This window comes from Trachurus trachurus (genome assembly GCF_905171665.1).
Source record: "Trachurus trachurus genome assembly, chromosome: 11".
Taxonomy (NCBI): Eukaryota; Metazoa; Chordata; class Actinopteri; order Carangiformes; family Carangidae; genus Trachurus; species Trachurus trachurus.
The window spans coordinates 11,712,729-11,737,592 of NC_139904.1; the positions used below are offsets into that span (position 1 = coordinate 11,712,729).

The 24,864-nt window shown below is 43.0% G+C and overlaps 1 protein-coding gene across 1 annotated transcript in view; it reads right to left on the reverse strand.

Annotated features, from left to right (window-relative positions):
* gabbr1b (gamma-aminobutyric acid (GABA) B receptor, 1b) overlaps positions 1-24,864 on the reverse strand; it is a gene marked incomplete at its 3' end in the record, with an annotated part of 74,930 nt that overhangs the window by 17,364 nt on the left and 32,702 nt on the right. The window contains exons 9-12 of the mRNA XM_083982672.1: positions 18,184-18,261; positions 5,648-5,798; positions 3,603-3,735; positions 1,171-1,287 (exon numbers count right to left, since the gene is read on the reverse strand). Of these exons, the coding sequence (XP_083838798.1) occupies positions 1,171-1,287; positions 3,603-3,735; positions 5,648-5,798; positions 18,184-18,261 (479 nt within the window). The remainder of the gene's footprint in view (positions 1-1,170; positions 1,288-3,602; positions 3,736-5,647; positions 5,799-18,183; positions 18,262-24,864) is intronic.

The window sequence follows — 24,864 nt, forward strand, 5'->3', positions numbered from 1 at the left end:
CCGGACAATCAATCACATCGACATCATATTTACTCGATCTCACAGAGGACAGTTCATTTCAACATCTTTTTTGTCATGAAAAATAAACTCCCTCTCACTCCATTGGGAGTGTGCATCGTCCAAACTGCTCCTTACATCATGTTTGATAAGATCCTGGCCTGAACTCATTTATCTACTTGTATCATGCTGTATGCTCTTCAGGCACATTCCTGGAACAAGTTACTGTACCATCACACATCAGAAACTGTGACAACTACTTACTCTTTAAAAAAAAAATCTCAAGCATTGGTTAAAAACAAATCAGGCATATACTCATATACTATACGCCTAAATACTGTTTCTTAATCTGATGCCAGTTCCCGTACCGAGGCTTTTGGTCCATTGATCTTTTTCATTTTTAACTGTGGGTTAAAATGTTTTATTATAGTATTGTTTGTTTTGATATTGTCTGACTATGTCTTGTTTTTGCAATTGTCTATTGTATGATTTGTCTTACTGCGTCTACGGATGAAATTTAGCTTTTGTGCTAAGTCCGGTGCATTTACATTGATATTTAATGCAGCAACTTAGATTAATGTGCATTGTCCCAATTCAATAAATAAATGAAACAAATGAAAAAATGTCAAGGCCATAGCGCCAGCCACTGAAAACAGCATCATCTTCATTTGATTTACATCACATACAGTAGCTGGTTTCCTCTTGATATACAGGAACATAATGCATGTTGGCTGGGTAATCTATACATGTATACACATGTATGCTGTTTTACCTACTGTCACCGGCTGTAATAGAGATGTCACTGATAGATGTTACGATCATAAATACTCAGGAGCAGGCCGCACAAGACGTGGACTGAGGCTCTTCTACCACTGGGACCAAATTGGAGGAGTTCATTGGCCAGGCAGCAGGACAAATCGTTGCTGCACCGAGCTCGAAGCTAAAAGGTGGGCCAACCATCCCACTGAGGGGAGCAGGGTGGAGAATATATATGTACAGAGATAACACTCGACTGGGGGCTACATCATCTCCCGCAGTGGAGGCTGCCCTTGAAGGGAACGATGATTGTAAGGCCTAACCACCATCCGCTCTTCCCCCCTGTGGCTCGGCAGTGAACTTAATCGTCCACCCCCCCCCCAGTGCAGTACGTAAATCTACTGTTTCGGGTCGTACCTTCCTCTTATCCTTCTTCTCGTCCTTCTTGGTGAAGACGGTGTGGACCCACCAGATCTTGGTGAACATGCTGCCGTACGCGAGGCTGAAACCGAGACCCAGCAGCCACAGGCGAAACTATAGCGGAGAGGGAAAAAAAGAAATGAAAGATTTGGTAATTAAACGGAGTAATATATCAAAGAGATTAATCAGAGCAGCTCCTCAGTCATTAAGCATCAGCCTCGTATAATAGCCTTTTAAACATGACCTTCAAATTCCTCCTCTGAGGCGTCTGTCTGTCTCTCACCCTGTCCCAGCGCAGTTACACGACTGTCCTCCACCGAACTGAGCAGGACAGGTAAGAGCCACAACTACTGAATACACCTGAGGGTTAAATCAAATATCTTCTTTATGCACAACTAAACTACTCATATATAACATAAATATAGTTGAATTTGAAACATTTTAATGTGGGAAAGTTATAGATTCTGACTTATAGAGACACCAAAACAGTGATTTGTTTAAGGTGGAACTCCTGCTCTGTCTGTCTGGATGTGACAGTCGCCATTATCCAACATCTGTGAGCTTCACTCTCTTCTCTATCAAAGTTATCGAAGTTGCTTAATCGATAAGAAGTCATATTTGGGATTTTAAAGGGATAGTTCAACATTTTTGCAAATTTGCCCATTGCCATAATCCCTACAGTCATAGCAGTGGGTTTGTTACCTTTATTTTTCGGTGCAAGCTATTTTTAGAACGGCGGAGCAGAGCCGCGAGCTGCTCAGAGCTACGCTACGGAGGCTAATTGGATTTCTTGGTTTCCCTCATCAAACTCATCAAATACACAATCCAACAACTCCAAAACACTCTGGTGGACAAGTTGTGACCTGCACATTCACCACGCTATGAGATAATAACAGAACGTTATGACGTTTGCATGAATTTACCTCGTAAACAACTCTGTCTCGTTCTGTTATTATTTCATAGCGTGGTGAATGTGCAGGTCACAACTTCTGGTGGACACCAGAGCGTTTTGGAGTTGTTGGATTGTGTATTTGATGAGTTTGATGAGGGAAACCAAGAAATCCCATTAGCCTCCGTAGCGTAGCTCTGAGCAGGTCACGGCTCTGCTCCGCCGTTCTAAAAACAGCTTGCACCAACAAATAAAGGTAACTAACCTTCTCCTAAAACTATAGGGATTATGGCAATGGGCCAATTTGCCAAAATGTTGAACTATCCCTTTAAGAACTAAAAACCATCTCAGTGTATTTTTAACTCAATGAGCCAATCAGAACCCTCCTCCGTCTTACAGTTTGTATCAGTTGTGACATGTGAGTTAGCTGACAGGCTGTCAACACCTCTAAACACTATAGCCCCCCCACCCCACCCCACCAATGGTATGTGGCATGATCGTCAGCATGTCTATGGATCACTGAGAAGCGTCTTCGTCGCCACGGTATCAACATCACCTACTGAGCTCACACGTCCGCGGATCCATCTCCATGACAACTGAGAGAACTCCATCTGCTAATCAAGACTGTGTGCGATATGATCAAAAGCTGCAGTGGGTCTTGAATTGAGATTGTTTCATAAGACTGTTGCTAATCTCTGATGTGCAGCTGTCATCGTTTGAACCGTCAGTCAAACTGACAGCGAGGAGCATCAGTATGCGCGGCGTGCTTCACCGCTGCCAGGGAACGGCACTGAAATCCAGTATTAAACGGGCCCCGGGGCGCTACATTTTTAAAGACCGTAAGTGTCGATAAGATCCAAAGTTATCGGTTCTGCTCTCTCTTCTGGAGAAATTATGAAAATACATTTATAATTTATTATTATCTATCTCAACATCTCAATTTCTGATGAAGCTGTTCGTCTATCTCGTCATTTTCACCCAGTTTAAATGACAGACCTCTCTCTTCCTCCCTGTCTCACTCTTATTGTGTGTTTGAGGGACAATAGCAGCTACGCAGGACAACAATAACAACTGTTTTCGGCCGCCACGCCACATAATATCTGATAAGGTGTTTAAATTTACTATGATTTTTTTAAAACTCATAAAATACGGAGAGATAAGAAAACTGTCAAAGTACAGGATCTGTAAGAGCACCAATTCAAGCACTGGAAAGTACCGGTGAAATCTTATACTGTACACCTGTCCATATGACTACAGGGACCAGAGATTCAGTTTTGCAGTGTGAGAATAATGCAGTGTTTTTCAACCTTTTTTTTTTTTAGTAATTATTATTCTTTTTAAAATGATGATTAAAAACACCACACACAATCTTAAACAACTGTATTCTAAACTTTCACTTTCTCGAATTTAAATTGAGTTCAAATAAAATGCAGCATATAAAAATATCGGAGCTGGCACATCTTGATTGACGGGCTCGCCAGAGATTTGTGATGTCAAAATGGGGTCCCGAGCCTAAAGGATGCGTCGGGACTGGACCTACCTGACAGACCACGGGGAACTGTCTCCTGTGGACATGGAGGCCGTCGATGCCCAGAGGGAAGACGGCAGCCAGCGCCATCATGCAGCCCACTGCCGTCATGTTGTTCAGGTAGGGCTGAGAGTTCTGGATGTACCTGGAGCAAAAAGCACAAACACACACAGACACACACAGACAGCGGCTGTTACAGTATATCTCATTGGAGGCGGTTTGTCACGTGCTTTCACTGCAACTGAAGACAACTGACACTTGAACTGAGGTCACCTGAACAATCACGAACCCTACATCTGCTCTCTGTGGTTAGACATCCACTGACACTGTTGTAAACTGTTGAACTGAACCAAACAAAAAAAATAAAACAAAATCTAAACCTCAGGGTCACAATGGACAAGTGTGTGACAACAAATGCACCCGCTCACACTATCTCTGCACAGTATTTGTGTCTGTCACAGCCTCTATCTCCCAGTGCACACACAAAGCCCCTCGCTGTCATCTCCCTGCTGTCATATGCAGTCGTCGCCCGGACCGGAGTATGAGCTGCCTGTCAGGAATCCAGACTACGGTCAGTCTGGATCTGGATCAGGCTGTCTGCCTCACACGCCTGTCAGGAGTCACCATCAGCATCCACACAGAGCTCCGTACGAACCCCACAGAGTAGATTAAAAACATCTCCACAGAGTAGATCCTGATGGATGACGGATCATACTGGTCCTTCATAACTTTTTACTTTCTCCCGGGGTCTGTGCGGGACCGACTCACTGCTGGAGCCACACTCTAGTGGTCATTAAAGGAACTACAGTTTTTAGCATTGGAGTGTTGGCTTCATTTTTTTGAGAGATGTCTGTCTGTAGACTCCAGGAAAGGCACTCGGGTCTTTGCTCTGTTCAGCAGCGTCGATACGGAGCCAGAAGCTCCTGCTGGGTTTAGAGCAGGGGGGTCAACTCATTTTAGTTCAGGGGCCAGAAACAGCGCAATTTGATCTCAAGTGGGACAGACCAGTACAATACATTATTAAAGTCCCCCTAAAGAGGCATTTTAAAATTTGTAAAAATTACTATTTTTTGATTAAAATTGTTTTCCCACAGAAAAGTTGTTTTAAAAAAAAACTCCCAAATAGGCTAAAAACATGTGTACTATTTCTCCCTCATTGAAAAATCCAGGTTATATGAATATTCATGAGTATGCAAATGCATCATGACTTGTGCCCGCCCACTGCCACCGGGTTGCTCGGTAACGGCGGTGCGCGTCAGCTGGGGTAGGGGAGAAGGAGGGGCGATGTCAACACATGAAACTCATGCTGAGATTCAAACCCTGGTCTCCCGCAGTCGGGGCAGCAATGATGCCTCTCGGCCACGTCAACCATTGATACTGTTATTGAACATCTAGCTGTATAAGTAAATGTGAAGTGTCACCATCACAGTGAACAACAGATGAGATGCAAATTGGATTGGTTGCCAGGGATTCTGATGTATTAAACCTGACTGGGTGCTGAAAAACTGAATCCAACTTTTTCAGACGTTGGCTTTGAAACAGCATTTTCAAATCTAAAATGCTCAGTTATGGCTGCACTAGCAACTTCGCTGCTGAAATGTCTTGTAGCAGAACCCAGACACTACATTGACATGTTAATAAAATCCATTTTTGGTTCAGGGCAAGATGTTTACAGGCAATGAGCTATCCTTTTATAAAATAAATTATGAACAACCTGAAATTTCTTGATAAAACATGTGCAATTTCAACAATGTTGTGCCTCTTCTGTCTTCTATGTAATTTTCACACTTGGCAGATTCATCCTGAGGGCCGGCCGCACGTTTGACACCCCACGGAGTCTAAAGATCCCTCTAGTGCTAAGAAACAAATGCTAGCACTTACTCGAATAAGCAAAAAGGAAGCTGTGGGTGACCTCAGGCTTTATGGTCTAGTGCTGAATAATTAACAGTGTTTTGTGCAGCTGTAAGAAAGCACTACCCTGCAGGGAACTGATTCAGATTAGAGGTTGAATCATTGTTCATATCAGAATATCAATTGGTTCAGTTTAGCTCCTGTACCTGACGTTGCTGTTGTAGATGTTGAATGTGAGGCAGATGATTCCCAGCAGGATTCCCAACCCGGCGAAGACAGACACAGACACAAAGATCTTCTGGGACAGGTATCGAAACTCTTCGATAACCACCGTCTGGTCTGCAGGGGGCCCCGAACCTGGAAAACAAGAAGATGAGGATGGAAAGGATAAGAGGCTGAGGCCCACATTAAGGCTTTTAAATTTAGGTGCAACATGGATTTATTACAACTTATACTCATTCGCTTCTGAATCAGACGGTCGTGACAGCATCCACTGGAGCCAGTGACAGTGACGTAGCTCTGGAGTCTCACAATGAAAGATGGCGGATAAGAGTCAAGAAATGCTGATTCAAACTGTCCTTTCTGACACTCCTAAAGGGATAGTTCATCAGTTCATCATTTTTAGAGGCAAATACAGAGACTGCTTGCCAAAGAACTGCCCCGGACGGGAACGCGCATCAGCGGTTTTGCATGAATTTACCTCGAAAACAACTCTGTCTCCTAACATTGCGTTCTAATCTCATAGCGTGGTGAATGTGCAGGTCACAACTTGTCCGCAAGAGCGTTTTGGAGTTGTTGGATTGTGTATTTGATGAGTTTGATGAGGGAAACCAAGAAATCCCATTAGCCTCCGTAGCGTAGCTCTGAGCAGCTCACGGCTCTGCTTCACCATTCTAAAAACAGCTTGCACCGACAATTAAAGGTAACAAACCTACTGCTAAAACTATAGGGATTATGGCAATGGGCCAATTTGCCAAAATTATGAACTATCCCTTTAAGACAACATATTACTAGGAGCAGAAAAGCTATCACCACTGTTTGCTCAGACTTGAGGGTTAAGTCTCAGAGCATCGTCCACCAACACCAACTCACGTTCACGGGGAATCCCACACAGCGCACGTTGCCATTAACGTTGGCACGCAGCTCAACGCTGAGGGGGGAAACAACTGACACGCTTCAGCTCTTGGTTCACTTCATCCACTGACCTCTACTTTGTATTATCCATGATGAGTAATTTTGCCATTTGACAAAGCAACACTGATGTGATCAAGCACAGGTCTGATCAGAGTGATGCACAGGGCTCCTGGAAATGAGGCTGCAGCAACCAACCTGTGAAATATTAATATGCTCATCAGTGTGACACAAATTTATCAGCTGTGGTTTTAATCTATTTGATAGTCGCTGAGATCAAAGTGTGAGGCTCAGAGCTACTGTTTTTTACAAGCAAAGAGGAGGATGAAGATGAGCGGAGCTATGCTACGGATATAAACTCCACTACTACCTGTCTTGTAGTGATAAATAAATGGATGAGCAATAAATTATTAACGTTAAATGAGGACAAAACTGAAATCTAACGAGTCAGTCGCAAAACAAAACAGAGCAGTGTTTTTAAGTGACCTGGAGAAATTGACCCCCTGAGGTTAAAAGTCTTGGCGTCGTCGTGGATTCAGATCTAATACAGGATTTTTCCTCCTTCCAAAGGAGCTAAATACTGGCCATTTATACAGTGCAGTTTTATATTGGACTCCTGCACATGAATGTTTTTAACATTTTCATGACTTTTCATGTGATGTACTTGGTGCAGGTCATTTCTCTGTTGTAAAGCAGTTGAAAGGTTTATTATGATTATCATTATCATTCATCTGTAACAGCCAGAGACAAAGCCAAACTGTGTTTTTAGGTTATCTATTTGTTTGTCGGTCCCATTCACATCTGGCGTGATTTTAAATGTAATTTCTTACCATTTTGCACAACCATTTATTTGGACTGACGGTTTCATGTTAGCAGTTGATGACCTGACTAGATTTGATGATCAAAAGTCAAAGGTCAAGGTCATACTAACCTCACAAAACATGTTCTTTAGCTTTGTGGGTGCTCTACCGTATCTCTGTATGTAATGCCTTGGGGGAATCCCTGTGAAGTAATTAAAACCCAGCCACCATGAGGGAGTACTCTAACTTTTAATTAAACCCAGTCCTAACGCTAATCACCATAGTTAACGAACAGCTAAAATAAGTTAGAAATGGGCGAAGTTAGTTGGAAAGTTTCTGTGATAAAGCCCGTGGAGCCCAACATCTACAGGTTCAGAGAGGCAAAAGGGAGCGACTCGATATGAATTAAGATTCATCACATTCATTTCCATTAGCCTGGACAAGTAGTCTGCTACATATCTAAGCCCAACCATACAACCCTAACCAGAACAAGATAAGTATATTGTACATGTTGCAGTTAGAAGTGAACTATAAGAAAAGAAAACCAAGCAAAATATTGTGGGGCCCCTCATATTGACACATTTTGCACTGACTTCTAAAAGCCCCTTAAACCTCCCATACAGCCACTCTACAGATGATGTGTACAGATGACATGAGCTACCATGTCTAAAAAGTAACTGCCTGAATGTGAGGCGTGTAAATTGGACCAGGGTCGAGGATGGCCTCTGGTTGCAGTGAGGAGAGTATACGCTGTGAGAGAGAGTAGCTGTGAACTTAAACAGTCTAACTCTCGGGCTTCTCTTCTCATCTCTAATGAAAACAATCTTCTCTGACACCGAGCATATATAAGCTACATATATTACATATATAATAAACACAAGCCGCCCTTCAGCATGCAGCGATCAATTAATCAATTAGTCCCCACGCCACAGTTTCATGAATATACAACCTGGCCAGGGCAATTAACGGAAATAACAGCCGGTATATTACAGGAGTAAATTACAGAGTGTTGGCGCTTGAAGCACAAACAGACCTGTCAGTTCTACACGGCTGCTAAAGAGACGTATACACATGGTTTCAGTAAACTGGGGTCGAAGACGACAGCGCCCGGGTCAGCTGAACAGATGCAGGACCCAATCATACAGCGGCGCCCTCTGACATCTCTGACAGTTATGATGGTTTGAGGGGAAAACCAAGAAATATGAATCAGAGGATACTGGGAGGGAGCCGACTAGGTCACACATGAAGCTCCGCTCCGATGACAGGAAGCTAATGGCGCTCTGCACAACCAGCTGAGCTTTGGACAGATGTTAGTTGAAGCTCCGGCGCTCTCTTGGCAGGTTGTGCCCAGGGAACGAACTCGGGGGACGTTCCCTGAGTGGACAGGTCTCATCAGCAGCGAAGACAAGAAGCTGTGGTCCATGTTGGTTTGCCCCTGGTGGTCAGTGTCATGTCAGATCCAGATATGAAAGTTGGCTCAAGTCGCCCAGAAATAGAAAAAAGTTGGCCTCCACAACTTATCTTGTGGTTGTTTAATCGGGAATCGTCGACCTATCGGTGCTGGAGAATGGCAGCACCCACTGTGATTCTGCTGTACTGTAAATAAAGAACATGTTGCGGCTTGTTTGTTTGTGGCTTTCAAATTAAATTACCTCCGCATTGCACCTGATAAATAAACAGCAGCGTTGTTGAAGGAAACGGCACTCCACAATCTGGAAACAGACGACAACATTGTGTGTAAAGAGTTGCCGTCAGCGGACAAAAGAAGTATCAAAGCGGCAGAAAGATACAATACACACCTACAGTAGGCTACTTCTGATCAGGAATCTCAAAATAAAATCAGAGCAGAACCCGGATTCAGATTGCAATCCGGATTGTGTTTTGCAAAAAGATTATCATATGATCTTTTGGCCAGTCTGTCCACAGCCTAGCCTCTCGACAAGGTTTTCTATATTAAATGGTCATAAACTGTGATCTGGTCTTACTCACAAGTGTAAGACAAACATAGTTTCTTGGAGCTAGTAGCACATTAACAGTTAAAATATGTGTGTCTTTGTTGAACACAGTGCTGGTGGAAACAGTCAGGAAACGTCGGATTTAACAACTGGTGACGCATCCTTTGGCTCCAATAAGCTGAAACCAGCTCTTCCAGTAGCTGCTGAACATAACTGCGCCACAGAAGTTGATACACACACATATTCACACATAGACATACACACACATGCTTTGTCACTCATTCCCTGTCAGAGTGTCAAAGCTTAGTCAGACGCCAGGACTCAAGACTCAGCTGCACCAGTGCACACAAACACTGGCATACACACACACAGACACACATACACAATTAATTTCCACTGGTGTGTAAGTGAAATGCTGCACTGCAGTGCTCGGCTGTTGTACAGTACAGGAGAACGGTGCTGTAGCGCTGACGGGCTGAGGTGAACAACACAGAACAGATTCCAGTCATAAAACAACTGGTATTACTTCAGCTGGTGGTAAATGTACTAGTACATGTGTCACTAGGGCGCAGGAAACAAAGTAGGAGGCATCGATACGGGAATCGTTCAACAAAAGGAAAATTACTCTGGATTCCCATCCCTACCTGACACTCACATACGACACACGGCAGAGACAACCAGCTTCCTGGTGGCAACAAGGTCCAGTCACCGGAGGAAACTGTTTACCATGTTAATGTGATCCGGCCTTTGGAGGTTTTCCAGGCACTTCTTCCTGCTGCTGGGAGGCTTTGGGGTTGATCCAGAACACGCTCCAGCGATATATATCTCATCTGAGTCTGTAAACACCTCAAGATCCCAGAGGAGCAGCTGGAAAGATGTTGCCGGGGAGGAGAGAGAGGGGGGGGGGGGACGACGACTGGACGAAGGACGCTGCCATTGTGACCCGACCGGCGTCAGATAGGCGAGAGATGATCAGATGGACGGATCTGCGCTGATTTGCTCGTAAAGTCTTTTTTTCAAATGCTCATGTTCATACGAGCTGGCGTTGGCAGCACCAGGAGCTGCGATGTTTGATGAATTAGAAACGACACATGGAGTCGAAGCATCCAACCAAGTCTCTTTAAGTAACTGTGCGTGAATGATGATCACAAGAAATCATTAAGAGAGAGCCATGAGCCGCCCATGAGCCAACAGCTGCAGAGCTCCCCAGATACATCAGATTTTCTTTTCAAAGTAATCTCTGTCACTCTGCCGTAGTAAACAGAGGTCATGTAGTCTGAGAAGAGGCAGAGAAAGGAATAGGAGGCTGAAGGTGAACTAAACAGAGTCAGAGCATGAACAAACTAGTTCATTTTAATCGGTGTGAACTGAAGTTCGAGCGAGGTCTCGTAATAAGTGAACCATTGGCAATGCATGTGAAGACGCCTCCAGTTTGTGGGCTAATAGAAAACAATGAGTGCCTCTTAATCCCCCAAAAAAGGAAAGATTTTTTCTTTCTTTCTTTGTTTAGGTTTGTTTTATGTTTTTTTTCCCCTTTGTGAGTGTATATGTGTATATGTATATGTCCTGTATATAAATATATATTAATGTATATATCTTTTTTTATTAATCCCCTTCATCTGTCTATTTATTTTTTATTTTGAGATACATAAGTTAATATAACTAATGATCTTTATATGTAAACGTTTATGTGTAAATGTGTATGATGTCTGTATTACAGTCTATTGTGTATTCAAAATGAGAAAAATCAATAAAGAGAGTTGGAAAAAAAAGAAAACAATGGGTGCAGGTCAAACTCTGCTAATTGAACTGATTAAATTCTCATCTAGGCTTGAGGCTACAGCCTCTGGGATGCATTAGCTAGCTGCTACTGGAATAACACTTCTAGATCTCTGAGCAAACTGACACCAGCTGGGTTGCATTGTGGGTAAACGGAGGCACCGGGTTTTGACAAGACGGAGGGATGCGTGGAATATAAAAGAGGATATCTCGCTCTGGTCCTGCTGGATCCGATCTGAATCCGACTGCGTAACAGGTTAAACTGGAGGAGCTGCATTACTCCATGCCCTTGTGTCAGTGACATCACTTATATTGTGTGATAAGCTATGCTGACACACACACACACACACACACACACACACACACACACACACACACACACACACACACACACACACACACACACACACACACACACACACACACACACACACACACACACACACACACACACACACACACACACACAAAACAGAGGTGTGAAGACCAAAATGCTATCACCATCATCGTACACACAGCCTCACACTCACTCTTGCTGCTCACAGGCCCCTCAGGAGAGGATGTCTGTGAGCCACCCACCCACACACACACACACACAGCGCACATGTGCACCGACACCTCTCTGTAACTGGAGCACTAGGTATGATGTTTGAGAAAATCGGCGCCGTTACAGACTCTCATCCTGTTATATTCACATGTATCTGCACGTAGCAGGCGGCTGCCGGTTGGATCTCTCCACCACAGATGCTGCGCTACTCTCCGAAAAACTGGAGCAGGAATATAAGGAGGATTTGGCTTCCATTAAATTTACATTTCATTTACAACGTGGGCTCCGCGTGTGTTAAGAATAGCAGTGTGTGTGTTGCTTTCACTGTTGTGCCTACTTAGTTGTGTTTTTCCAGAGCATCTGAAGCTCAAGCAGTGACAGGAGCCCTCGGGCGATGCAGCGAGGGATCTGTGAGCCTTGGTGTCTTTGAATGAGATGCTAATAACAACTCATGTTGCTATGGAGTCTTAAGGTCAGAATAGTAACGGGAGCTGCTCCCGCCTCACAGATATGTTGCCATGGAGGCTGCTGGTTCATGCGCACCCGAGGATCGTAGCAGGCTATGTGTCACACTTCAGAGTCGGAGGCAGAAGGACGACTTTGAGAGTCTCACATCAAAAAGCTCATGTTTGTTATTCACACGGAAGCTATTTTTGATTCATGTCAGACTCGGAGATCACAACTGTGAGACAGGAAGAGGAGTCTTTTAAAGGAGAGGTGGATGTTACATTTGAGGACGCGCACTTACATGAATCCATTCATTCCTGAGCACCATCTGCCCCGGTGCTGCAGAGCGACACCTTCACATTAAGTTCCTCTCCAGATTGAACTTTGCTATGATTTATTTCAATTAAAAAAAATATATATATATATAGAAAGATAAATAAAACTGAGATTGAGGCTAATCTACTGTATATCACTACGTCACTGAGCAGTCTTCAGCCCGACAGGCGAGATAACAGAGAACATCAAGATCTTCAAAGAGATTCATTCAACCAGAACCAGAGACTAGTTAGCATATTTTACCTCTATCTATCCCCCTCTTTCTTTATTTCTACCCCTCTCTCTCTGTCCTTTTCTTTCTTTCTAGCCCTGTCTTTTTCTTTCTTTCTATCCCTCTCTCTCTGTCATTTTCTTTCTTTCTTTCTTCCCCTCTCTCTGTCTTTTTCTTTCTTTCTTTCTTTCGACCCCTCTCTCTCTGTCCTTTTCTTTCTTTCTACCCCTCTCTCTCTGTCTTTTTCTTTCGTTCTTTCTTTTTCCCATTTTTCTATTTTCCCATAGAAAGACATTCATCTCTCAGCTTTTATGTTTCAACATTGTTTCAACATGTTCTTCAGCTCATTCAGCATTTCTTCAGCAATGGCATTCAGCTGCTTTCAGCATTCACACACATTTCCTGCTGGAAATGCTGTCTTTTTCTAGTTGTTTATGTTGTTTGTTAGCTTGTAGCTAGCCACATCTGACACTGTGTTAAAACAAAAGTCAGGTCCCCGTGGACGTGAAAACAGGTCATACTGGCCTAAAACTTGTTTGACCACTTAACTGGGATCAAGAAGCTACGGTGGCATAAAAACGTTTGGGCACCTCTGGTCAAAATTTCTGTTAATGTGAATAGTTCAGCACGTGGAAGATTAAATTATCTCCAAAAGGCATAAAGTTAAAGCAGAAGTAAGTGATATATTTGTGTTAATATAAGTCTTAAATAGTTATATCTTCCGACAGCAATCACTTACATAGAGTGTTTGGTCTGAAACACGGGTCTCTCAGTCCCTCTGCTCTGCTCTGAGCCGAAGAGAAAACATTTCTCGTATCCTACAGTTTTTATCCAATGAGGAGAGAGAACGGCATGCAGGGCTGTGTGTGCAGCCAAGGGACGCCGTGAATGTGGTGACGTAGGGACGAGGACTGTTATGGTGCGTTTAAGGAAACTCGTGTTTTTCCGACCTGTGAAGTCGTACCAGTTCGATCTGGTACGAGTTCACGGGTCGGATGTTACGAGTGGCCGTTATAGTGACTTTCACAGGTAAAACAGGTCGGAAAAACACGAGTGGGTTGCCTGAAACGCTACAAAGTCGTAAGTTGTGACTTGAAGCTGTAATTTACGGTTTCAAAAGCCTACCTGGAACGCAGCATTAGCCAAAACGACTGGATCGCTTACTTCTGCTTTAAACATGAAACACTCTTTTGCAATATTTTAAGCAATATGAGTGTATTTTTTATTTTTTTTATCTTTCTACAATTTTAGAGTGAAAAAGGGAAACAAAGCAGCAGCCTGCAAAAGAATGCGAAACCCAGGAGACGTGAGCTCTCAGATAACAGGCCCTTTTCCTTTTCTGTCATTTTGAAAATGTAAAAGATGAAAAAAAAAAGTATAATTTAAAATGCATATGGTATGTGTCATCTGTAACTTTATGCCTTTTGGAGATCATTTTATCTCCCATTTGCTTATAACATTATCAGAAATTTTGACCAGCGGTGCCCAAACTTTTGCATGACACTGTCTTCGCCAACTTTATTTTTGATAGTCTAGAAAGTTAGCATTAGCAGCTGTATATTATTTACCAATCTAGAAATGTCAGTTCAACATAAAACTACATTCCTTTACGCAGCTGTCTCCAGATGTGGAAGACCCTTTGTCTCATCTTTTACTGTATTTCACATCTGAAGTTAATATGATAACCAGCGAGCCGTGGCCCGTCCCGTCACTGTAGCCTCCAATCTGCTGAAGGACGTAACTCTGCTGCTCAGAGGACGTATCATAACCTTAAAGATTATAAACTCTTGTTAGGAGACAATCACCACCACCTGCTATTGACAGGAAACCATATGGCATATGGAAAAATGGCCCATTTATGTCAATAGAAACATTATATCATAAATCAAACTCTTTAGCTACAATTTCTTATGACAATCTATTTTATGGGTGAATAAACATACAGGGCTGTCAGCACCATAATAAGTCAGTGACTCTTTTCCTGCAAGTCATATTTTAGTCAGTTATTTCTTTTCTTTTTTTTCTTTTTTATTTCATCACACTGAGAAAACAAGATATTTTCCAGGAGAAAACTGTGTCTTCTTGTCCCAAGACACTGGGATAATTATCTCATTACCTTGTTACAACCAGCTATGCTATCTTGAGATAATGGGAAAGAAAAAAAATATATGCGCGAGTACGGTCCTTCTCAGTTTACGTAATGAACTGTAATCACTTAAGTGACGCTGACTTTTCATCATCATCATCATCATCCAGTTTTAAATTTACATTTTTTCCGATTCTTCTTCATCGTTTACAACTGTAACGTCCGTGGAAAAGTGTGAAGCCAGAACCACGGGATTGGACACTGAGCCTGTGAGTGGGTGTAAATGTTTGCTGAAAGCATATACAGGCTGCATGTGTGTGTGTGTGTGTGTTTGTATACGTATATGTGTGTGTGTGTGTGTGTGTGTGTGTGTGTGTGTGTGTGTGTGTGTGTGTGTGTGTGTGTGTGTGTCTGTCTGTATGCGAGTGTCCTTTGGGAGAATGTGTTCTCCAACACTAATACCTCTCCCTGCCCTTGATGGTGGAATCGGGACAGTATGTTACCATGGCGACTGGCCCCCCATAATGGTTACCACGGCAATACGAGGGGGAGAGAGAAAGAGAGAGAGAGAGAGAGAGAGAGAGAGAGAGAGGCAGCGATGCAGCAGTGGTTGTCAAGGAGACGAAAAGAATGAGGGAGCAGCAGGGATGAGATTGTGAATAAATAGTGGGAAATAAAAAGTGAGAGAGAAAAGAGAGAAGGAGGAGGAGGAGGAGAGGTGGAAAAGAAACAGACGAGAAGTTAAAGAGGAGAGACGGGAGGAGGAAGAGGAGATGGTGGAGGAAGATGGAGGAAGTGAAATGTGTTGAATTGAACCCAGAGCTGTGACACATCAGCGTGTAGTGTAGTAACCAGTCCAAACTCAAGTCCTGTTCAGGTCGTTTTTTTTCTTCCTGTCATGTCACTGTCTTGGCTATTTTTTGCCGCCGCTCACTTGCCAGGAAGGACGTCGCCGCTGCTGACCGACCACACCAGCAGAACGGAGGGATGGAGGGATGGAGGGAGGGAGGGAGGGAGCGTTGACGACTGTTGCCTCTGGCTGTCGTGCACATTAAACTACAGTACAGCTCAGCTTGTCCTACGTCTGAAAGCATCTGCTGACTTCCACACACACACACACACACACACTCACACAGCCCAGATGGCGCCCGCAGGCAGCAGGGCCAGAGGGTCAAACACCTAGAAAAACCGCGGGCGGCGGCGGCAGACACATCCTCCTCCGGCCGTCCCTCAGGTCTTGTCACGCCGGCTGCAACCAGAGGCCACTCGTGTGACCTTCCTGTCTGTTTGCTCGGTTACGCAAACTCTCTCTTTCTGGCACGGAGCCAGTGTGTCGTAGCGGCGCTGCCATCTTTACATTACAGTGCCAGCAGACAAAGAAGGACATCAAACACATTTTTTTTTTTTAGCTTAGCTCGGCGTCTTCTCGTCTGAGACCGGCGAGTGCGTGGTGAGGACACGTCGGGTGTGATCATGGGATTATGGAAAGAAACACCTACGGTACCTATGTGGAGTTGAATGAATAGAAAGTTACGGTTGCGCAGATCACAGGAGAATCTAACTCTGCGTGCAAGTGGAAAATAATCATTAAAATAAGTTTTGAGAGATTTGTTGAGAGGTCTGAAGGGAAGAAGAGAAAAAAAACCTACTGTAGTGTCCCTCCTCTGAAATATTCTGAGATTTTTATTGAGCCAGAAGGTCCATCTGTCTTGAGTGGCATCTCCCAACCTTCAGCTACTACACAATTATAGTATTATTATATGATTTATCAAAATGGTGAATATTATGAGGCTGAGCCTGGTATCTGAAAATATCAGGGAGTGCATTAGTTTATGCATCAATTCAATACCGAGGGGTTTATTAATAAACTTTCACACCTGAATAGAACTGTAATTTTCCCTGCAAATCAGCTCCTCTTCTCTGCTCCAGCCCAGACAGGAAGTCGTGCTGTGCTGTGCTGTGCTGTGCTGTGCAGCCACAGGTAACTAAAAGGAAATGCATTCATTACATAGAGTTTTAATTTGGAGGGTGTTTTTTTTTCTTTTTTTTCCCAAGTGTTATTTATTCATTTATTTAAGACTGACAGTCACATTATTAGAGAGTGAGAGATAGATTGTGTCAGTCACGGAGCTGCTGGTGCTTCACAGAGGGTTCAACCTGAGCAACGTGACAATGACAGTTGTCACATCGCAGCAGTTCAATGTTTTCCTAATAGCGGTGTGAGATTTATTATATTTATGTATTTATTTGTTTATTTGAATGGGACAGTGCACATTAATGGACATTTTTTGTGTTTATTTATTTATTTTATTCTATGTTTTTAAATTAATATTAATTTATTAATTAAGATTAATAAAGTATCTATCTATCTATCTATCTATCTATCTATCTATCTATCTATCTATCTATCTATCTATCTATCTATCTATCTATCTATCTATCTATCTATCTATCTATCTATCTATCTATCTATCTATCTATCTATCTATCTATCTATCCATAAGAACATGTAAATATGGCAGATTATAGCAGGATGAACCTTTAAAATACCTGCTGGTTTCAAAATAAAAGCCCCGGAATCCGCCGCCCAGTCTCGTTATGTGGCTTCATCCTGTCGCACTCATTGCTCTATACAGGAAGCACGTTCTCCGTCTAATTGACTGACAGTTGAGCAAACAAGCAAACACAATAAACAAGTGAAGGTCAGCGGCAGCGGCGGTGGCGGCGGCGGCGGCGGCGCGCGCTCACCACCGCCTCCCTTCTCCCTCCGCCACCGCCATCGCTCTCCGTTTCACAGACCTGCAACATCCCCGACAGTTTTCGGAGCATTAGCCGCCGTTAGATCTGCATCTCCACCCGGTGCTCAGGGAGGCAGAACTGACGTGGACACACACACACACACACACACAAACACACACACACACACACACATATAGCTCCCTTGTGTACTGATTAGGGAACACAATTTTCATTTCTCAAAGTCAAGGTCACGAGGCCCCCCGGCCCCATTACGCCGCCACCCTGATTACTTTTCTCCTGTTTTGTTTTAGACTGTCAACCGGGCATCTTCTGTTTGTTGCATCGTCGCCACGGCGGCTTTGAACTGGTTTCTCGTGTTCAATTAGCAAATGGAGCGAAACCGTCGCTGCGTTTGGTACGCGTGGGTCGACCCGTTAACAGAGCTGAACCGCTGAATCACTGGGTGTGCGTCTGGTGAGCTGCGAGAAGTTAAAATAAAAGCCGACTGATTGATGAGCATTGAATTGATTGAATTGATGAGCGGCGTGGAGAGAGAGGGAAGGGAAGGGAGGGAGAGTAAATGACGGAGGAGGGAAGGAGGAATAAGAAGAAGGAGATCGAGGGGATCAGAGAAAACAGGAGATTAGGAGGTAGAGGGAGACAGTGATGAAGAGAAAAATAAAGAGGATGAGGAAGATAAATGTCCCTCACCTATCCACTTGTCATTCCCATACCAGGACAGATTGCCTTTAGTGCTGTCGTAGTATCCAATCTTCTTATAGCTCCCTCCTGTGAGAAAGAGAGAGAGAGAGAAGGAAGGAAAGAAAGAAAGGAAAAGGGTCACCGGACTCTGATTAATGTTGGACCAACTGAAATGTGAGCATAGCTGGAAATATCAACAGTGTCATGTCGCTAAAGTTGGTATTGACTATCTGCCCTGATGGATAATCAGGGTTCCCACTCCTTTCTTTAAATCATTTTCCAGGACTTTTCCAGGACATTTTCAGCGGCTACAGTCTGACAGACATGTTGTTATCCTCTGTCCCGTTCATGTGTTCTTTTCGACAGTTGTACCTCATTTTGTACATTTTTGTTTCTATGTTTCTTCCTCTCCCAGTCCCAGAAGTCTCATTTAAAGATGTGCAGTCTATGGCTTTAAGTTATGCAATAATCTCTTACAGTACATGCTTAGAAATTCCTATGAATTTATCAAAGAACAACACAAACATGGGGTCCAATACTGGAAACACTCATCAACTCAAAGTCTGTAGTTTTTTTTTAGAAAATAAATCCTTAGTGAGGTCTGAAAACAGCAAATAGAGCTCTGGTAGCTAACGTGGTAAATCATTTTCCAAGACAACTGAGGCTTTTCCAGGACATTTGACTTTTATTTCTCATTTTCCATGTGTTTTCCATGACTGGAAAATTGATCAACCATTTTCCAGGTTTTTCAGGACAAGTGGGAACCCTGAATCTGCATCCTTCTCTGTGTGTTTGTGTGTGTGTTTGCAGAAAGTGTTTGAAACCCACACATCCTCATACATTCTGTCGTTGCGTTACCTCAGGATGGGATTACAGTGAAATAAATGATTTTGACACAAGGTAGCTGCTGGGCGAAACTTCAGGCGCAGCCACACACACACACAGAGCCGAGGATGTAATTAAGACGGCTTTATTATATTAGGGGGCAGATCAAAGTAAACACACACAACGACCACCACGGGGTCCTCCTCAGACGGTGGGGGCGGAAAGTGGATTGAACCAGCGTGGAGCGTGTTGTGCAATTACTTTTATAGACAGATCTCACCGGCATCACAAGTGTAGGCATGTGTATAGAGATGAATAAGTTAAATTACTCTTGTTGCAATATTGAATTAAAAAAAAGTTAGCAATGAAGTGATACTGTGTAAAAAGAGAGAGGGTTTCAGGAGGAGTCTGAAAATGTCTTTGCATTTAAATTTGAAAATTCTTTAAGTCACCGCAGTAATTTGTTTAGAGGATCACCTCCCTCCACTGTCACCAGGCTGCTGTTGCTGCTCTGACAAATTTGGAGGTGGGTAATCAACATAATTACGTTTTTTTTTTTTACTGCGTTCACTGCAAACACAGCCGCACAGAAAGGTCGAGGACTAAAAACAAGATATATGTGGAATTGTTATTGATGAAGTGTTTATTTTTGTGTTTGTCTCTCTCTGGTATTTAATTCTTTAAATTCCCTTTGTTGCACGATGGTGTTGAATAACGATTACAAGTTGTTTGCGTGCGCTTGAAAATACCAGTCGGCCTCTTTAAGTTGTGCCACACACATTTGAAGGTAGCTGTGTGTGTGACTCTATCCGTACTGGAGGGAGGGAGGGAGGTGTTAATAGCTTAAGGTGGGAGGAAGTTGGAAAATTTAGGAGTTACACTTGAGAAGATCCAAATTGGAGAGAATAATCGACCTGATTTATTGAGTCTATTTGCTGAAACATGCAAGAAAATGAAGTCTTTTTGATCATCGTGGGAGGTTCAGTTCAGTTCAGTAGAAGCTGCTTTTGTCTGCGCTGTGGAGATAACAGTCTTCTGATATGATCTAACAATGTCATGTGAGTCAGGTGTGTTATGATGGATGGAGATTATTTAAAGGGATAGTTCAACATTTTGGCAAATTGGCCCATTTTGCCATAATCCCTATAGTTTTAGCAGTAGGTTTGTTACCTTTAATTGTTGGTGCAAGCTATTTTTAGAACGGCGGAGCAGAGCCGCGAGCTGCTCAGAGCTACGCTACCGAGGCAAATGGGATTTCTTGGTTTCCCTCATCAAACTCATCAAATACACAATCCAACAACTCCAAAATGCTCTGGTGGACAAGTTGTGACCTGCACATTCGCCACACTATGAGATAATAACAGAATGTTACGAGACAGAGTTGTTTTCAAGGTAAATGCAGAGACTGTTTGCCGAAAAACTGCCCTCGACGGGAACGCGCATCAGTGGTTTTACATGAATTGACCACGAAAACAACTCCATGGACCAATTTGCCAAAATGCTGAACTATCCCTTTAAAGCATGGGGCTAAAACAACCGTCTGCGTAGAGAGTGTTCTATGTTATTGATGCTTCCTGCTCTGATTAATTATCTCCGTTTGATTCTTTTCGATAATCTCTACCTCTTGGGAGAAGATCTGCAGAAATAAATCACCTCAGTGTACGGTTTATATATCCCACTAGAAAATTATCCCTCTATACTTCTCCAAGTCCATCATACAACACGCTACTGATAACTTCAGCCGTGCACCAGCCTCTCTGGCACAGACACACAGATTCCAGTTGAAACTTCAAATAGAAATGTCACCTTGTTTTATTTCTGTCTGGGAAATCGTGACAGACAGATGCCCTGGGTTCTTGCCCTTCCACTCCTAGAGCCAGCATGCTTTCTGAGCTTTTTCATTAATGAAACCAAGGACAGACAGAGAGACTGACAGATGCAGACAGATGCTCACAGGCCTCTTCCAAAAAACAAAAAAAACCCAAAAACAAACAACCTTCCTTGAAACCAGTGTGGATTCAAACCTAGAACACACAAAGGAGTTTATTTACTATAATAAAGACTAACAACTAGAACAACAATAAGAAGAATAATTTGCTTCCCTTTGTCACTTGTGAGCTACAAAAAATAAAAAATAAAAGACTGAATTTGACATTAACCTGATTCACAGTCTCGCTCCTGGTGGTTCAGACAGTTTCCTGTTATTTCATCCCTGTTTCTATATTTAGAGACTTTATAAATATATCACACTGTTGTTTCTGGAGATTTTCATGATTCCACATATTATGAAATGAGCGTGTGCATGTTCCTGCAGAGGAAAGATAATTTTAGTGGATTTACAAAATGGCAGATGTGCGATCAGTCTGTGGCTGCGGTTCAAACGGAGCGAGATGAGCTTGGAGCATCTGGACGCCGCCGAGATCAGAGGCGGTCCAACTCTGCTGCTCAACAAATCAAAGACGTCAATGTCAGGAAACTCTGCAGACTTATATCTGAATATTAACGAGCCTGGCATCTTGTTCAGTTACTTATTTACAATGCGTTATCATTTTAATGGATCCTTAATTCTGTTTGTTTTGTCTCCTTCTGAAAAGTTCCTTCACATCTGTCCGTCTCGTCCTGATGTTTTCCAATCAAGGTCGAGGAGAAGTCGTTAGAAAAGGAGTTTGTTTTGACTTTTGGACTGCAGCCTAGATCTGTGCCGTTTCTTCTGCGATCAGTCGTATGATCGCTCATGTGATCTCTTGAGAGTTTATCTCTTTACTTCTCCTCGCCCGCGAAGGAAAACATCATGAGATCAAAGAAAGATGTGAGGGAGGATTCATAAGGACTTAATGACAGACAATCGCTGTGCGGCGGGAAGCAGACGCTAATTGACTCTATTCATAACGGTTGATAAATCCTCCTTTGGTGACCACAACAAGACAGCAAACAGAGCTGAAGTGCTGAAGTGAGATAACAAATGCAAAGGAGAAAGTTGAGCCATTAAAATAATAATGAAAGGAGAAGAAACTCTACTCGGACATAAGTTTATAGTGTCCTTAGTGACCCTTCTATACAGTTCTTCAATGGAGATAATTCATAGTATAGTTTATAATAATCTACAGTGATGATATTGTTGACTAGAAATTGGATCTGCCTCTTCATGACAGCTCAAGAAATCTGCATCTGTGGATCAGAGCTCCATCATGGTTGCTGCGTAGACCAGGCTGTTGTTGGTGGAAGACACGACGTCACTGATGGATAAGTCTCATTACTCACACAACAAAAACAACAACTGTTCTGTACAGTCGGTCTCAATGCAGTTTGATGAGTCCAGGTTTGATCTTGACTGTTTCAGACTTCAGGACCCTTCAGGGGAACTCAATTCAAAGGAAATGCTGCTGCCCTGTGCATTGTTTAAGAGCAAACCTGCATATAATATATGTATGTTTTATGTAAGGGTTGCAGGGTTGCAAATACTCCAGAGCTCATAGACAATGCCAGATGTCCATTGAAATGGCTGCAGCCTGCACACACATCCTAAGCCGCAGTCTCTTCAATAATACAGGAAGTGGAATCACAACTTCCAGGAAAACAGTGCGTCTTCAGCGGTGGGCTGTGGGCTGCGCTGGTGAACCAAACCTACTGTAGGAGTCCAACTTCTAAAGTCATCATGTTTTTTTCAACAGTTCTTCCACTGCGAATCACAACGGCGCTCCTCTCTCTCTATCTGAGCCCTCAGGTTTACTCTCCAGATTGATTTGACACCGGCCCTACACACAGCTGTGCCGCCACCTGGAGTTGTAATTTCTGTGGAAATCTACCCCATCTCAACCCAGGATACTGCTACTCATGTCAGGAAATATATGTCTATATAACGCTTGTTGCTAGTCTTCTCTTCACAGCCCTGCTCTAGTCAGTTTCTACCTCCACCGTCTCATCCAGTCTTATGTGTATAAATGTTCTTGCTTTGCATACAGACGACAGACGACACAGCCAGGCCAAATTATTCATGGCACGTGTGCACCAGCCGATCTGGATGGCAACACTGTGCGTGTGTTAGTGACGCAGAATAAGTAGAAACTGACACCAATGATCCCGTTGATCATTAATTTCAATTATAGTAATATTGGTTTGATGAGGTTGCATATAATTGGCTCCAGAGTCACCTCATGGACAGACGGCAGCGTGTGGCAACACGAGCTGTTGAATCTGAATTAGCCTGAATTGCAAAAGGTATCCCTCAAGGCTCAGTCCTTGGACCTGTTCTTTTTAATGCCTTTTGAAATGATATTTCTTTCCTCTGCAGCCAATAATATAATATAATATAATATAATATAATATAATATAAATATATAATATAATATAATATAATATAATATAATATAATATAATATAATATAATATAATATAATATAAATATATAATATAATATAATATAATATAATATAATATAATTATACATCTTTACGCTGATGGTGCTGTTTATTTTCAAATGTGGACAAAACTTGATTAGTGCTTTTCTCCAGGGACCAAAAAATATTGATTTGCATAATCTCATCACCACCAAAAGTGGCATCAATATTGAAATAGGCATCCTGTACAAATATCTCAACATTAAGATTGACAAGATTGATGATATTTTAAGAATCATCATGCATCAAATCCAGTGATAACTGCAAAGATCATCTGATGCTCATCACTGCATCCTGGGTAATCTCATCATTCACAAGGCTACATACCTGCAGGCATGTTAATAAAATGATTATTGGACATCCTAGCTGATAAATGAACGCACATTTTTTAAAGTGTTGTGTGCTTTGTTTGTTTAAAAAGGATCAGCTGGATCTGACCCGTCACTATACTTCCTGTGTTGTACCCACATGCCGACTCCAGCTGTCTCTCCACAGACACGAACAGTGGCGGCAGAGAGAGAAACACAGAGTTCCTCAACTTCCTGCCCTTTCAAAGCACGAGTAACAAGTATCTGCTGCTACAACTGCGGCGCTGCAGACTTTACCAGCGCCAATCAATGTTTATGTCGAGAGGCTGACAAGAGGCTTGAATGAGCATTTTATTTCCATGTCTATCTTTCTACTTAGCCCAGACTCGACCAAAGAGCTGCCCAGGGGCCAACACAGCTCCAATTACCATCAAACAAACCGCAGCTCCACTGACCCTCCCCTTGTGGGTCGACAGAGGCCGACACCAACAAAGACAATTGGCAAAACAAGCTAAATTTTTAATCAGTCCCAAGAACACAGGGAGCTTCGCAACAGTGACAGATCTCTGCGCTGTCAGAGGAACACAGAGCACAGACAGAGTGAATGGGAGAACACAGGCTCACTGATCAAAAGACATCCAGGCAGGCACAGCTCCACGGATAAGACCTGGTGATGCAATCGTCCAAAGTGTGAGCTCATTCGGTGAAATAATGTGATTACTGTTGGAGCAGGGGCGGCTGTTTTCCTGTGGCTGTGTGGACTGAACGACACAGACGCCGCTGTTATCCTCTGTTTCTGGTGACACTAAAGTCTCTTCTCTCAGCTCATTCTGAGTCTGGCGGTGTCGGGTTATAAAGGTCTGTAAGAGGGGGCGACCCCTTTGTTAACAAAAAAGACCAATATGGACAAACCTGCCGTGCCGTCCTCCCTCTGCAGACCGCAGCCTCACTGTGCTGTGATTTGATGAAACCACAACGCTGTGGTGCTGAAGTACAAACACAAACTCCTCATTTGATGTGAAATCGTTTTCAACAGCAAATATCATAGGTTCTCAGGAGGGCTGACCGATTACTCTCATTTTCATCATCAATGCAATGCCAAAATGCACCATGAACACATCGCAAGGGTTGCCTGAAAAGCGGTTAGTACGTTATATTTA